Below are 17,343 nucleotides of genomic sequence, written 5' to 3'. Positions count from 1 at the left end.
AGCCTGGCCCTGGCTGGGCTGGAGCCGTCCCCGCAATGGCGGCTGTTGCTGGGCATAGCAGCCTCTGGCTGGGAGGGCGGGTGCTCCCCTCACTTGCACCCAGGTGGGCCACATCCCAGGGCACCACCCATGGGTGGGTCTGCCAGGGCATCCACAGTGCCTGGAGGACAGGACAGCCCCAGCACAACACACAGCCCCAAAGCGAGGAGAGACTAGGGTTGAAATGGGGGTCCCGGATACCACTCCTGCAGCTTTGCTTTGGGGGGTGGTGCCTTCTCTTGGAGAGTAGCCGGCCCAGGTGCAGCCGTCAGCACAGCCACTTTCCCCACCAACACCACAGCTGCTGCATTCCCACTCCCGGCCCAGACCCAGCCCCGGCCCTCCCTCGGCTCGCGCTGGGCCTTCCCCTGGGGACCCGCAGAGGCTGAGCAGTGGCCAAGGACCAGTCCTGCGGCCACACACGGTGGGTGGGGGACGGAGCTACTGCCTGTGGAGCAGCCCAGGAGAGACAGACAGGTGACAGACCAAGAGAAAGAGCGTGTGGAGTCCCAGCCCCACGGGGGTGCGGGAGGGCAGCCAGGGCCCGCTGCAGGAAGGAGCTGGAAGGCAGGGGCCTGGGGCTCGGGGCTTCCTCACGGTGCCCGCGGGGGTTCTGCACGGCGGCCCTCAAGGTGGGTCCCCAGGCCGGCAGCACAGCTCTGGGCAGCATGTCAGGAAGGCACCCACACCCTGCGGGGCCACCGCTCTGGGTTGGGGCCGGAGTCTCTGCTTTAACAGCCTCCAGGGGACTCGGGTGCAAGCTCGCCTGTGAGGACCCTGCTCTGCGGGCCGCGCCTCCATCAGGCCCGGCCACTTCCCTGCAGCCTGACCCTGCCGCGCCCCACACAACCTTTATGTTTCCCCGCAGCAGAGGAAGGTTTTGTGAAACCCAGTGCCAGAAATAATGAGTCAACTGAATTAGAGTTTAAGAAACAAACCAACCTGTCGCTGCTGGCGTCCCAGTGCGCGCAGACCTCGCCATCCGGGCCCCCACCTGTCTGGAGAGCGCTGGCAACTCCTCCGAGGAGCCTCCCAGGCCCACCCTTCCAGGAGCCTCTGGTTCAGACCCTGCTTGTCTGAGCACGAGAAAGCCCGAGGAAGCCCGAGGGCCGCCCAGCAGCCGTCCAGGCCCGGGACCCAGCACCCAGCACAGGGAAGGATACAGTTTCCGAACAGCGTGAGGACGATGAAGTAGAAGGACGAGAACATGCCTCTGCTGACGCCGCCCTGCGACTCGATGCCGTGATACATCACGACATTCCAGTCCTCCCCGGTCAGGATCTGCGGGGCAGACAGACAGAGCGCCGCGCTGCGTCCCCCACGGCGGCCCCAAGCGGCACACGCGCGCTCCGGGCGCCCGCAAGTACACACCCGGCCGCTCCCGGAGGACGGCGCGGCCGGGCTGGGGCAGGCCCGGGAGAGGCACACGTCTGGGTGCTCAGCCAGGAATGGAGAACGCTCCTAGCAGGTGGCAGCGCGCCCAGGCAGGAAGGCGCAGCTCGCGGACCCGCAGCTGTCCTCGTAGCTCCCCCTGGAGGGAACCGGGGCCCCGAGAGGGGCCAGTGCCGCTCCAGGGCCTGAACCGCTCCGAGGCCCGCGCCGACGGCCTGAGGACGCGCGGGCAGCTGGACGCGGTGCTTGCCGCATCCGGAACCCCCGGCTCTGTTCTATTTTTATTTTTAGAAAAGTACGAGAGGATAAAATAAACACTCATATGACCACCACCCGAAAGGAAAACTTTATACTGTGTCATGTTTGCATCAGTTTTTTCTGAGAAATTACACACTGCTGGTAAAGTTGCAGTCCCTGAGCGTCTCCTCCCGGCCCCATGGCCGCGCCCTCCCCTGGGCCACCCGGGTGGTGATCTGGCGAGGGCCCACGCGCTCTCCCGCAGCACACCACACTCACGAGCCTGCGGCTTGTGTGCTCCCAACACAGAGAACGGGATCCAACTTCACATACTCTGCAACCGCTGCTGTCCTTCACCATATCTTAGTGGCTTACCCGTTTTCATACATGGAGATGTGCTTGTTCCCGAAAACCTGTGCCCAGTTTCCTTCATTCACAGCCACCTCCTGAGAGACACTTTGGGGGTCTCCAGGTTTCGGCTCAGGGTCCCTCAGCAGCAGCGCAGCCGTTCTCCGTCCCGCTGCGCGCGCCTGCGCGCCCCTCTGGACTCCCCGATCCGGCTTTCCCGCGGACCGTGAGGCGCCTCCTCGCGTTTCCCGGGCGTGCGCTCCTCTCCGACATCCAGGGGAAACGGCGTCTTCTCGTCTCCTATCTTAGACTTATTCTTGCATTATAAAGCTTAATAAAATTTTGCAGTCTTTTCTTTAGGGCTCTTACTGTTTGCCTTAAGAAACCCCTTCCTATCCCAAGGTCATAAAGATATTTTTCTCAAATAGCTTTGAAGTTTTATTTTTCATATTTAGTTATCTATTCTAGCTGGCGTTTATGTTTCACCTACGCATGGGGCTGAGGTGAGAATCGATTTTTTTTTTCCGTAAGGAAAGTCAGTTTTCCCAGACCCATTTTTGTAACACACCATCTTTCCCCCTTTGATTTATAATGCCATCTTTCCCACATAAACTTTTGTCCGTGTTTGGACAAGTTTCTGGGCTCTCTGTTCTCTTGATATTTTGTTTTTATAAGTATCACACCATCTTCACTACTTAGCAGTAAAAAGTCTTGATATATGCAGGGAAAATTTCCCCTTCTTGTTCTATTTAGAATTGTCTTGCCTTTTCTTGGCCATTTACTCTTCCACAGAATCCATATGCTGAATTCCAAGAGCAATCCTGTTGGGATTAGGATGGAATTCAGACTAGACTTCTCCCAGGGAGAATGGATACCTTTATCATTTCAAGGCGTCCTAATTACAATGTATCTCCCCATGTCTTCATTTCTACTTTTAGGTCTTTCTCTAACATTAATTATCACCCCCATAAAAGTCTGACATAATTTTTATTAGATTTATTCCTGGGTACCTTATAGCATATTTTGTTGCTACTGTGAATGAGATCTTTCTTTTTTAATTGAATGATGTAATATAGAAAAGCTATTGATTTTGATACTTTAACCTTGGGTTTAGCAACATTAGTGAATTCTCTTATTATTTCTAATAGATTCTCCTGGAATTTCTATGTGAACAATCAAATCATTTGCAAAAACTACAGTTTTATCTAATTCTTCCCAGTCCTTCTATCTCATTTCTTTTTCTTATAACATTGACTTGGATGCCTGAATACTAGCTTCCTTGTTTTTTCTTTAATCATAATGCTTCTAATATTTTGCTATTATTTATGAAGCTTGCTATGGGTTTTTTAAATAACAGCTCTATTGAGGTATAATTCACATACAACCCACCCATTTAAAGTACACAGTTCAATGGCTTTTAAAATTCACAGATTTCTGCAATGATCATCAGTCAATTTGAGAATATTTCCATTCCCCCCCTCCCAAAAGTGCTCTTTAGTTATCACCCCCTTTACTCTGGGTTTCTGGTAGATAATTTTTAACAGATTTTTTTTAAGTCCTATTGATTTTTAGTATAAGACATTTTTCTTATGAATGAAAGTTGACATCTATCAATGGTTTTTTTTTTTTTTCCTGCTTCTATTGACATGATTAGTTTTCTCTTTTAATTTGTAAAGACAGGGAATTACACTGATAAATTCTTGTTTTGCTATGAGGTTCCATTTTTTAACACCCTTTGAATATTTTGTTTTGGACCATTTGCATCCACCTCATGAGCAAACTTGTAAGGTGTCCACTGTGTGTAAGGCAGTGTTGGGGTGCTCGTGTTCTCACAAGGGGGTCTGCATTTCGCTTTGTCTGCTTCTGGCTTTGGGGTCAAGGTTGCACTAGCCTCGTGATTTCTTCCCTTCAAAGAAACAAGTTAAGATAGTCATTATCTGCTCCTTGGAGCTTGGTAAAATTCACCTCTATACCTGACTGGGCCCAGGCCAGGGGGCAGAGAGGACTAGAGTTCAATTTATTTAATAGTTAAGAATTTATCCAGGTTTTTATTTCTTCTTCAGCCAAATTAAGTAATTTATCTTTTCCTATAAAAATGTCCATTTCATCTAAGTTTTCAATCACCATTGTATTCTTTGAGGCTTCTAAAAAATCTCTGCCTTTTCCTTAGTTATATCTCCCTTAAGAGTTATATTTTTTATTTGTGCGTTTTGTCTTGATCAGACGTTATAAAGTTTTCTACTTTATTACTCTTCTTGAGATAAAGCATTTTATGATTTTGTCACCTGGGTTTTTAGTTTTCTATTTCACTAAATTCTGCTCATATACTATTATTTCCTGCCTTACATTTTTCTTTGATTTACTCCATTATTCTTTTTTTTTCCTAGATTCTTGAGCTGAATACTTAACAATTATTTTTAGTCTTTTTTTTTTTTTGCATTTTAATCATTGTATTTAAGATTTAAATTTCCTTGTAAGTACTACTTCAGCTTCATCTCATAAGTTTTGATAATACTGTTCAGTTTTAAATATTTTGTAATTTCCATTTGATTTCCTCTTTACTGCAATACTTAGAACTGTGCCTTTCAGATTTCAAATATGGGGAAGATTTTAAGTGACTATTTCTTAATGGTCTCTAATTTATTTAAATGATATCAAGAATGTGTTCTGTAGGACAGCAGTTCCTTGATACTTGTAGGAATTTCCATTGTGATCTAGTAAGTGATCAATTTCTATGAATCTTCTATGTATCTCCAACCAGCGACTATTCTATTTCCTACCTGTTGGGTGCAGAGTTCTATATGTGCCAATTGTTCATATTTATTATGTTCAGCAGCCGTTTTATATCCTTTCTAATCTTTTTGCAGCTTCATCCTTCAGTTTGATAAAGACATATTTAAAATCTTTTGATTTCTTGTAATTCTGTCAATTTTTGCTCAACATATTTTGAGACTGTGTTGGTAAGTCTTATAAGGTCATTATTGCAATATCTTCTTCGTGGACACTTCCTTTTATCATTATGTATCGTGCTTATTTATTCTTATTAAAGCTTTTTATCTTAACTTCTATTTTGGCTGATATTAACATTACAATACCAGCTTTACTTTGGTTAATGTTTACTTAGTTTATCATTTGTATTCTTTTAAATTTTGAACTATTTTAAACATTCAGAAAGGTATAATGAGTAATTTAACAAATCTCTGTGTGCCCACCACCCAGCCTATGAAATAAAACATCAAAATAAGGTTCAAGTTTCTTGACTAGACCCCTCCCCCGCCATCACCTTCCTGTCTCCTCAGCTCGGGCACCTGCTCCAGCCCAGCCCGGTCACCTGAACTTGATGTTCATCTCTCCCAGGCAAGCTTTTACACTTTTACTGCGTATCGATCATAAACAATATATAATATTGTTTTGTGTGGTTTTCAACCTTATTTAACTAGAATCATATTCTGTGTGTTATTGCAAAACTTGCTTTTTTCTCCGTATTATGTTTGAGACTTACCCATGTTGATACATTTGGTTCTAGGTCACTCATTTTTCCTGCTCTACAAATGCGACACACCCTTCTCATCCACTCTCTGGTGATGGGTACTCTGGCGATTTGCAGGTTTTGCTGTTACTTCTGATGCTGCTCTGCTGGTTCTGTGCCTGTCCACATGTCTCTGGGCACTTGGGCACTTGGAGATTTGCAGGGATGGGAATTGCTTGTGCAGGCCCCAAAGGCTCAGCTAGGACGAGTGTACTCTCCACGGTGGTCCCCTCACCCCACAACAGCGGAAGGGGGCCTCGTTTCTCCACATCTTCTCCAAAACTTTGTTATATTCTTTAATTCCGGCCAAACTGATCAGTAGGAAAGGGCATCTCATTGTGGTTTTAATTTGCATTTCCCTGACCCCTAAAAAGACTGATTTTAGCAATAGAAGGCTACTCATCAGCCCCATTTCCTCTCCTTTTGGGTTATTTGTTCATATCCTTTGCCCTCTCCTATGACATTAATTTCTTTTGGATTTGTGGAAGTTCTTGGTATATTCTGAAAACTATCCTTTGTTAGTTTTTTGCTGACACTGGAAATACCTTCTCCTAGTCCATGACTTGCTGTTTTTTTAAAAATATAGCTTATTGTGGTATGATATGAAATTTACCATTTTAACCTTATTTTTTGGTATACAATTCAATGACAGTAAATATGTTCACAGTTTATGCAACCATTTCCACTATCAATTTCCAGAACTTTTTCTGCACCCTCAAACAGAAACTCTGCCCATTGAGCAATAAATCCCCATCCCTCCCTACCCAGGCCCCCAGCTACTGACAATCTCTGGTTCTCTGTCTTCTGTCTCTGTGAATTTGCCTATTCTAGATATCCCAGTAAGTGAAATCATGCAACATTCATCCTTTTGTGCCTGGCTTATTTCACATAGTATAATTTTTTCAAGGTTCCTACATATTGTAGCATGTAGCAGAACTTCATTCCTTTTTTATGGCTGAATAATATTCCTATATATATTTATACACACAAAAACCCACACCCCCACACACTACATCTTAGTTTCTCCGTTCATCCATTGGTGGGCACTTGGGTTGTTTTCACCTTTTGGCTAATGTGAATAATGGTCCTATGAACATTGGCATACAAGTATCTGTTTAAGTCCCTGTTTTCAATTCCTTTGGGTATATTCCTAGAAGTGGAGTTGCTGGGTCATATGGTAATTCTATCTTTAATTCAAAAAAGGTAAACCACCAAACAATGGCTGCACCATTTTACATTCCCACCAGCAATGTACATTCTAATTTCTCCACATTCTTGCCAACACTTATTTTCTTGTTTTTTGTTTTGTTTTGTTGTTGTTGTTGTTGTAATAATAGCCATCCTAGTAGGTGTGAAGTGGTATCTAATTGTGGTTTTGATTTTCATTTCCCTAATGACTAATGATGTTGCGCATCTTTTCATGTGCTTATTGGCCATCTGCATATCTTATTTGGAGAAGTGTCTATTCAAGTTGTTTGGGTTGTTTGTCTTTTGCTGCCTACACTTTTGGTGTCATATTTAAGAAATCATTGCCAAATCCAAGGTCATGTAGATTTGCTCCTATGTTTTCTTCTAAGAGTTTTATACTTTTATCTCTTAAATTTAGGTCCTTAATCCATTTTGAGTTAATTTTTGTATCTGGTGAGAGACAGGGGTCCACATTCATTCTTTTGCATGTGGATATCCAGTTTTCCCAGCACCATTTGTTGAAGAAGTTTGAATGGTCTTTGCACCCTTGTCAAAAATCAATCACCTCTGTTTGTGATAGTTTATTTCTGGGCTAACAAATGCATTCTCTTGGTCTATCTTTATCCTGATGCCAGTACCACAATGTTTTGATTACTGTCACTTTCTAGTTAGTTTTGTAATCAGGAAGTGTGAGTCCTCCAGCTTTCTTCTTTCTCAATATTGTTTTGGCTATTTGGGGTCCACTGAAATTCCATATGAATTTTAGGATGGGTTCTTCTATTTCTGCAAAAAACACCATTGGGATTTTATAGGAATTGCATTCAATATGTACATCACTTCAGGTAGCATTGACAGCGTAAAAATATTAAATCTTCCAATCTGTGAACACGGATGTCTTTCATTACTTAGGTCTTCTTTAATTTCTCTCAGCAATGTTTTATAGTTTTCAGTGTATCTATCTTGCACTATTTGGTTATGTTTATTCCTAGGTATTTTATTCTTTTTGATGCTACTGTAAATGGGATTCTTGTGTTACTTTTCTTTTTGGATTACTCATTGCTAGTGTATAGAAATGCAGTAGATTTTTATGTGTTGATTTTGTATCTTGCAGCTGATTAATTTGTTTATTAGCTCTTGCGGGACACTGATTACGTGCTTCAACTTGGCGGGCCTGGGCTGGGGGACTTGATCAGCCCCTGGGGAGGGTGGTGGGCACGGGCGACAGCGCCCTCTACAGCCCCCCGGGCCTGGGAAAGTGAGGCCGGAGGCAGGCCCCATTTCCTCACCCAAAATACCATTGTTAGGGGAGGCTTGCCGGAGGGAACCGCCCTTTTCCCTACCCCCTTATCTTGCCCAGACACTCCCCGTTGCCAGTGCAACTCCCATTACCACCAGTGCGCATACATTGTTGCCAGACACCGTTACCGGAGCAACTTTCGCCCCTTTTCAATCAACCTCCGCGCCCTCTCAGAACCAATCCAAGCCTTTAACCTCTACAGCTACCCCGCCCTCTAAACGCCCGATATAAGCTTGTACTCTCCCCTAATAAAGCTCTCTCTCTCTTGGCTTCTTCACCCTAAAAGAACCGTGTCCCGCTTGTTCCTTTCTCGCCGCCCTCCATACTTTGCACGCCACCGCCGGGGACCTGGCCAAGTCCCCCGCCTCGCCCTCGCCTCCGGGAAAGAGCCCCCGCCGCCGGTACCCTCCAAGCAATCCTGAGAGCCTAGGATTTGGCAACCGGCCGCCACCCCCCCCCCCCCCCAGACGAGTCAACTGCGACCGCAAGCTCTCACAGGGATTTTTGTGGTTTATTTAAGGTTTTTCATATATGAGAACATGTCATATGCTAGAATAATTAATTTAAATTCCTCCTTCCAATTTGGGTGCTTTTTATTTCCTTTTCTTGACTAACTTCTCTGGCTAGAACTTCCAGTACTATGTTGAATAGAAGTAGTGACAGCAGACATCATTGTCTTGTTCCTGATCTTAGGGGAAAAGCTTTCAGTCTTTCACCCTTGACTATGATGTTAGTTGTGAGCTTTTCATATATGGCCTTTATCATGTTGAGAAAGTTCCCTTCTACTCCTAGTTTACTGAGGTTTTAATCATGAAATGGTTTTGGATTTTGTCAAATGTCTTTTCTGCATCAATTGAGATGATTCTGTGGTTTTCTTCCTTTGTTCTATTAATGTGGTGTATACCATTGATTGAGTTTCATATGCTGACCCACTCTTGCATTCCTGGGATAAATCCTACTTGGTTGTGATGTATAATCCTTTTAATAGGCTGCTACTTTTTTGTTTGCTAGTCTTTGTTGAGGATTTTTGCATTATAATCATAAGGAATATTGGCTTGTAATTTTCTTCTTGTGTCTTTGTCTGGCTTTGGTATCAGGATAACACCGGCTTCACAGAATGATTTAGGAAGTGCTCCATCCTCTTCAAATTTTTGAAAGAGTTTGAGAAGAAATGGTGTTAATTATTCTTTAAAGGTTTGGTAGAATTCATCAGTGACTCCATCTGGTTTTGGGTATTTCTTTGTTGGGAGGTTTTTGGTTACTGATTTAATCTTCTTACTTGTTACAGATCATATTATCTATTTCTTTTTGGGTCAGTTTTAGTAGTTTGCATGTTTCTAGGGATTTGTCTCTTTTATCTAGGTTATCCAATTTGTTGGTATACAATTGTTCATAATATTCTCTAATGAATGTTTTTTTTCTGTAAAGTTGGAAGTAATGTCCTCACTTTCATCTCTTATTTTAGTAATTTGGATCTTTTTTCTCTTTTTTCTTAACCTAGCTAAAGGTTTGTCAATTGTGTTGATCTTCGCAAAGAATCAACTTCTGGTTTTGTTGATATGCTCTATTGTTTTTCCATTCTATACAGCATTTATCTCTGTTGTAATCTTTACTGTTTCTTTCCTTCTGCTAGCTTTGGGTTTAATTTGATCTTCTTTTCCTAACTCATTAAGGTATCCAGTTAGGTTATTGATGTGAAATCTTCTTCTTACATAACACAGGAACTGAAAACTGTAAATTTCCCTTCTAGAATTGCTTTTGTTGCATTCTATAAGACCTGATAGGTTGTGTTTTCATTTTCATTCGTCTCAAAACTATTTTCTAGTTTTCCTTGTGATTTCTTCTCTTACCCATTGGTTGTTTAACAGTGTGTTGTTTAATTCTCATATATTTGTGAGTTTTCAAGTTTTCCTTCTGTTATTAATTTCTAGTTCCATTCCATTGTGGTCTGAAAAGATATTTTGAATGATTTCAATATTTTTAGATTAATACTTCATTTGTGGTCTAACTTATGGTCTATCCTGGAGAATATTCCATGTACACTTGACAAGAATGTGTATTCTGTTGTTTTGGGGTGGAGTTTTCTGAATATGTCTTTTAAGTTTGATTAGTTTGTATTGCTGTGCAATTCCTCTATCTCCTTGTTAATCTTTGTCTGATTGTTCTATCCATTATAGAAAGTGGGATGCTGCATTCTCTGACTATTATTGTAGAACTGTATCTCTCCCTTCATTTCTGTCAGTTTGTTTCATATATTTTGGGGCTTTGTTGTTAGCATGTATATGTTTATAATTGTTCTCTTTTGCTGGATTGGCCCTTTTATCAATGTATAATATCCTTTTTATGATCTTTTTTGACTTAATGTCTAGTCTGTCTGACAATATGGCCACTTCAGCTCTCTTTTGGTTACTATTTGCATAGAATGTTTTTCCAGGCTTTTATTTTCTAAACCTCATTTATCTTTGTATCTAAAGTATTTCTCTTAGATCATGGATATAAATGGATCATGTTTTGTGGGTTTTTTTTTTAAAAAATCCATTCCTACATTCTCTGACTTTTAATTTGAGAATTTAATCCATCTATATTTAAGGTGATATGGGAGGACTTACTTCCACCATTCATTTGTCTACTTCTTTTCTGTATGTTTTGTTGTATGTTTTTTGTTTCTCCATTCCACCAATACTATCTTTTTTGTATTTAGTTGCTTTTTTGGCAGTGTACCTTTTTGATTCCCTTATTCTTTCCCTTTTTTTTTTTTTTAGTTACTTTCTTAGTGAAATAACTGAGTGTAATCTTATTTTCAAGTATAATCTTGGAGATTACAATTAACATCTTAAACTTATAACAACCTACTTTGACTAATACCAACTTACCTTTCCACAGTATAAAAACACTTTGCTCCTGCGCATCTCTATCATACCCCTTTTATATCATAATGGAAAAGACAGCATCTTTATACATTGTGTGCCCATGACATAGATTTGTAACTACTGTTTTATACATTTACATTTTAAATTATATAGGAAAAAAGAGGCATTACAAACCAAGAGTACACTAATACTGGTTTTCTATTTACTGATGAAGTTACCCCTCCCAGTGTCCTTTATTTCTTCATTTGGCTCAGGGTTAGTCTAGTGGCCTTCCTGTCCAACCTATTAGCTTCCCTTTAGCATCTTGTAGGGGGGTCTACAAATAACCAATTTCCTCAGGTTTTGTTTTTCTGGGAATGTCTTAATTTCCTAGTTTTCATTATTGTTTTGCCAGATAGAGAATTCTTTGTTGACAGGTTTTTCCTTCAGGACTTTAAATGTGCCATTCCACTGTCTTCTGGCCTCCATGATTTCTGATGAGAAATTAGTGCTAATCTTATTAAGGATCCCTTGTCCTTGAGGAGTTGTGTCTGTCTTGCTGCTTTCAAGATTCTTTGTCTTTTTCTTTCAACAGTTTGACTATAATGTATGTCATTGTGGATATCTTTGAGTTTATCCTGTTTGGAGTTTGTTGTGCCTCTTGGATGTGTGCATTCATGTCTTTCATCAAATTTGGGAAGTTTTCAGCCACTATTTCTTCAAATGTTTTTCCTGCCTCTTTCTCTCCTCTTCTTCTCAGACTCTCAAGATGTGTATCTTGGTACGTGCAGTGATGTCCCAGAGATTTTTTCAGCTCTATTCACTTTTCTTCATTCTTTCCCTTTCTGCCCCCCAGACTGGATAATTTCAATTGCCTTATCTGCAAGCTTGCCGGTTATTTCTCATGCCTGTTCAAATCTGCTGTTGAACCCCTCTAAGGAATTTTTCATTTTAGCAATTGTATATTTTATCCTTAGAATTTCACTTGGCTCCTTTATATAATTTCTTTCTCTTTATTGATATACCCTATTTGTTCATACATCATTCTAATTTCCTTTATTTCTTTGTCCATGGTTTCTTTTAGCTCATGGAGAACATTTTAAATAGTTGACTTAATATCTTTGACCAGTGATTCCTATGTCTGGGCTTCCTGAGAAATGATTTCTGTCAAATTATTTTTTCCCATGAGTGGGCCCTAATTTCCTATTTCTTCATATACTTTGTAATTTAGGGTTAGGGTTAGCCACATAAACTTTCCTAGGGATTGTGAGCCACTTGGCTATTGAGCAGAGGAGGCCTACAGGAAGGAGTGACTTCTTCCTGTGTGACTACAGGACCACAACTGTCCAGAGGAATCATGAATGGCAGACACAGGGAATCAGGAAGAGGGCAATGAAGGCAAAGCAATACGAATGGTGAGCCAAGCCTGGGCTGCCAGGAGATCAGGACATAGAATGGGAAGCAAAAAGACAAGTCCCATGGGGCTGACAGCCTCAGAGGCTGGGGACAGCAAATGACGTCCATAGCTTGGAAGACATGCAGCCTGAAAGGCTATCCAAGAGTCATGGTGGGTGAACAACACGGTCTCTGATGTACACAAGGAGGGTCAGTAGGAAGGCAGTGCACAGTGGCATCAATATATTGGTGAAGTTAGTCATAGCAACATCATTCAGAAAATGGGCCCATAGTCTTGATTTCCAAGGAGCTCTGTCTGAGCGTGCTCTCCAGATACAAAAAAGAACTTGAGGGTCTTAGACACTGGGAGGAGGGGTTTAAAGAGTGTTTGTGCTTTAGTTCTCAAAGAATAAAAGACAGACACGAGTCCAGGTCCAAGCTGTCAAGAAGATAAGTTGGTGATTTGAAGCACAGTGTCTGCCAGACAGTCTGTTCCCCAAGGAGCTAAACTCTCCTTTGCTGGCACCGCAGCACCCGGCTTCCCTCCCAGTCAGGCCGGGGTCCAGAACTAGAGACCCGCACGCTGCAGACCTACCTATGCCTACTTCCCACGTGGTCTCTTAAGTGTTGTGCTAAGTGCTTTCTGGGTTGTGCTCAGGAAGCACGGGGAGGCTGACGGGAGACACTAGCTCCCCAACACTCCCAGCAGGCCGGGACCGTGCAGAGAGCAAGGACCCTTACCTGGAAGACAGTGAGGATGGCAGCGGGGAACGTGTCAAAGTTAGTGGTTGGAGTCTCATCTTGAAAGTTGAACCTGAGGAAAACAAGAAGTCTTGGGAAGAGGCAGCTCCATGAGGAGCTTGACACGGGCTGCAGTGGGCTGATTTCTCAGAGTCGCCAGCCTGGGGGAACCCCCTAAATCCCCACCAGGGGCCTTCAGGGATGGAGGACACGTGGGGACATCCGGGCAGCACCGCCTGCTCGGAGCCTCTGACCCCCCAGTGGTGCCCAGTTCATAGCCTCCCCCGCGGGGCCCCACTTACTGGCCCCCGAAGAGCTGCATCCCCAGCAAAGCGAAGACCACAATGAAGAGGAAGAGCAGGAAGAGGAGGCTGATGATGGACTTCATGGAGTTGAGCAGAGACACCACCAGGTTCCGCAGGGAGCTCCAGTACCTAGAAGGAGCCGGGCGGCTCTGGGCTGGCCCCGGGCTGAGCCTGGCGGGGACGCAAGCTCTGGGCTCCAAGCTTCACCCCTGCGCGGCCCTCTGCACCCAGCCTGTGCCTTCTGTGCCCTTCCGAGCCCTGATGCTCCCATGGAGGTCTGTGGCTGGAGCCTGCCTGGGAGCCCCAGACCCACCATCCCGGACGACTCTACCTGAGGCCCCACCGAGAGGCCAAGGCACGTGTCCAGTGCTCCGCTCACCAGCTCCCTCTCAACCTGCTCCTCCTCCCATCCCTCTTCTCAGCTGGAAGACGCTACTGTCCACCAGGCAGCCAAAACCCGGACCTCCCCCCTGGCCCACCCTCTCCCTCTCTCCCCCCAGCATCCGTCAGCCACGGGTCTCGTGATTGCCTGTTATCAGCAGGCAACAGGATGAGGAGCTGAGCCAGGACACAGACCCACCCTCAGCGGGCACGTCTGGCAGTGAGGAAAGCACAGCTGAACCAGGCGGTGTGCTTGGTGGTGAGGCGAGCGCCCCCAAGAACCAGGGGCGGGTCTGGCCTGCCCTGGGGATGGGGACACGACAGGATCTATTTCCTTGGCCTCCCTCAATGCCCTTCCCCCCTCCATCCTGCCCACGAACGCTGGGGCAGAGACTGTCCCTCTCAGTCACATCTGTGTCCCCAACAAGGTCTGGCGCCCACCCGATCCACCGACAGTCTCGCTGGCGACGGCTCCTCCAGGCCTGGTGGGAGCCTTCCCAGGAGACCCGGGGCTCAGACTTCCCAGCAGCCAACGGGGATCACCCCCAGGCCCCTGGGGACACACCCATGTACCTCTGTGCCTCCGCAGAGCTATTCCCTCACCCTGAAATGCCCTTCCCTGCTTAAACTGCACCTTCTGTTGCCCCTTGAGTGTCACTTCAGGCGTGAAGAAAGTGTTAACAACATCATCTATAGCTAACACTTATCAAGCGTCCTCCATTTACAGGGCCCCATACTGAACACTTTACAAATGTGATTTAAATCCTGGAAGTGTGCATTACATCAGCTTTTGCTGCTGATAAGATCATGGTGAAGAGTTTTCTCTCCCTCTTGCCCTCCAACCTCTAGCAGGGCAGGGGGCAGACTTTAGCCCCCGCCCCTCTTGCTAACTGCGTTCCATCAGGTCTCATCCTACTGCAGAACAGAGCGACTTGCTTATGGGGTATGCCAGTTTGAATGCACCATGGCCCCCAAAATGCCATTATCTTTGATGCAATCTTGTGGGGCCGACGTATTAGTGTTGATTAGATTGGAATTCTTTGATTGATTGTTTCCATGGAGATGTAACTCAATCAAATGTGAGTGAAAAGTTTGATTGGATAATTTCCATGGAGGTGTTAACCCACCTATTCAGGGCGGGTGTTAACATGGATACTGGAGTTAGATACAGGAGTTCACAGACAGAAGGACCTCAGAGCAACTGAGAGTGACATTTTGAAGAGGAGCTGCAGCTAAGAGAGGGTAAAATGCCCTAAGAGAAACATTTTGGAGAACAGCATTTTGAAATGCCACCTGGGAGCAAGCAGACACCAGCCAGGTGCCTTCTGAACTAACAGAGTTTTTCCAGACGATACTGGCCATCCTCCAGTGAAGGTACCCAATTGTTGATGCCTTAACTTGGACATTTAATGGCCTTAAGACTGTAACTTTGTAACCAAATAAACCCTGTTTATAAAAGCCGATCCATTTCTGGTGTTTTGCAAAATGGCAGCATTAGCAAACTGGAACACAGGGTTATCTGAAGAATCAAATGGTAAGACTAAAATGTGGCTGCATCCTCGTCTCATCGAGACACAGTGCAGGGTCAGGCCCGAGAGCAGAGCAAGCAGGCTGGGAGGGGGCAGGGCAGGCTCCAAGCTGGCTCTGGTGAGGCCAGTGGCTCAGGGCTCAGGGGCCAGTCCCAACTCGGGCCCCGCAGATCACTTTGAGCCCTCTCCCTTCACCAGGGGCAAGGGCTGCAGGATAAGTGGGCGGAATCAGGGTCAGGACGGTGAAAACACTTCCATCTGGTAACTCGCATTTTCTCTATTAATTATGAAGCAAAGTCATCTTTTGAAGGCTGTGGAGACAGGATTGGGTGTTTCAAGACAGGGAAGGTATGAAATAGTGTCGCGCAAACTACTTGGAGAACCAGAAACCTGGCAGCACTGAGGTAGAAGCAGCCCAATGAGCAGAGATGTCTTGCAGGGATGCACTGGTGCCTTAGCACGTGCTGCTTCATAACCATCTTTTTAAATTTGAGCCAATTGTAAGCCACAAAAAAGAGCCTCCAGACAGTTGAGTTCAAGCCGGTACCCATGAATTCCTTGCAATACTGTCAGCAAAAATCGCGCTTGGCCGGAGCTGCCTTCGTCCCACCCTGGCCCTCAGCCGAGAGCACAGGGACCAAGCATCCCACCCCGGCCTGCACCCAGGAGCACGGGGACCACATACTTTGTGACTTTGAAGATCCTCAGCAAGCGGAGCGCCCGCAGCACGCTGATCCCAAAGGAGGTCCCCGGTTTGATCGCAGCCCAGACCACTTCAAAGATGCTCCCCACAATGACCTGTAAGGAGACAGCATCAGCCTCACAGTGCCCAGCTCGCGTGTGCACTCACCCTGCACATGTGCAAGTGCTTCTGCATGTCAGTGTCCCTGCATGTGTGCATGCTGCAACTCTAGGAGTCACCTGGCCCCCTATGCAGCTCAAACTCCTTAATCTTTGGGACAGCCTGTGTTCCCAGTCATCCCCACTCCAGACACTGGGAGTTGGCAGGGAGACAGGATATGGGGCAAGGTTACGCCTGTTGGTTTCCTGACAGATCTTAAAGCCACCTTGTCTAATGTCTCATCTGTTCTTTACCTCAGTCAGGTGACCCTGACACTTCCTTAAACAACTCTGGGGCAGCACAAACCACTTCAGACATCCCTGAAAACGAGAGTGTTCACTCTCAGGTGAACTCTGCTTCCTCGTAACTTCCCTTCCTAGTCCTGCCACTGCTCCAAGACGGTCAAATTCATGAACTGTGTCTTGACTCCTTCTTTCCTCTGCTGGACTGGGAAGCCCGCACAGGGTCACCAAGGGCAGATTCTTTCAAGCTTGCCCCGTTTGCTTTATTGGTGGGGTGTCACTGTGCTGTGGATACTGGTGTCCTGGGAGGTCAGCAGGGCCTCTGGTCCCTCCCAGTGGTGACCTGTAAGCAGAGGCCCCTCCTCCCATCGTTGCTTGCATGTACTCCGAGAACGCTCATCTCAGTCCTGGGTAAGCAACTCAGAGAGAGTGGAGTGAAATATTCAAAGAATTGAAGAAAAAACCCACCAATCTAGAATTCTACACCTTGCAAAATTATTCCTCAAAAGTGATGGAGAAATAAAGACATTCCCAGAGAAACGCAAGTTAAGGGATTTTTTTTTTTTTTACCAGAAGACCTGCCTTACAAAAACGTTAAGTTATTGAGTGAAAAGGAAAATTACATGGGTCAGAAATGTGGCTCTACATAAGGAAAAGCTAAGCATTCAAGAGGGAATAAATGAAGGTAAAATAAAATTATTTTTTATCTTTTTTTCATTTTTTTATTATAAAATGCACATTAAATAAGCTTAGACTTCACTCTCATGGGACCCACGGGGGAGGTGCCCATGGCTCTGGGAGTACTTGGGCAGAGTCCACTGCTTATCTGGTTGTGAGTCCAGAGGAAGATAGTCATAAGCAGAGCTAGTGACAATGCAACTACTACACATCAGGGCTGCAAATCAGTGTACGTACCCAGTTGGCGCAAGGAGAGGAACTATGGAAAGAGGGAATTGGATTTTTCCAAAACCAGTATTCAGGCAGGGAAAGTGGTCTTAAAAAACAAGAAATGCTATCCATGCACCATATC

At 45.0% G+C, this 17,343-nt stretch overlaps 1 protein-coding gene across 1 annotated transcript in view; it reads right to left on the bottom strand.

The window, feature by feature from the left end:
- Positions 1-17,343, bottom strand: part of CACNA1B (calcium voltage-gated channel subunit alpha1 B) — a 243,566-nt gene that overhangs the window by 120,672 nt on the left and 105,551 nt on the right. The window contains exons 13-16 of the mRNA XM_037851173.1: positions 15,916-16,028; positions 13,318-13,449; positions 13,016-13,088; positions 1,203-1,320 (exon numbers count right to left, since the gene is read on the bottom strand). Coding sequence (XP_037707101.1) covers positions 1,203-1,320; positions 13,016-13,088; positions 13,318-13,449; positions 15,916-16,028 — 436 coding nt within the window. The remainder of the gene's footprint in view (positions 1-1,202; positions 1,321-13,015; positions 13,089-13,317; positions 13,450-15,915; positions 16,029-17,343) is intronic.

The sequence above is a fragment of the Choloepus didactylus genome, chromosome 10 (assembly GCF_015220235.1).
Source record: "Choloepus didactylus isolate mChoDid1 chromosome 10, mChoDid1.pri, whole genome shotgun sequence".
NCBI lineage: Eukaryota > Metazoa > Chordata > Mammalia > Pilosa > Megalonychidae > Choloepus > Choloepus didactylus.
The sequence above is the reverse complement of the archived record's forward strand: the minus strand, read 5'-3'. Positions and strand labels throughout refer to the sequence as shown.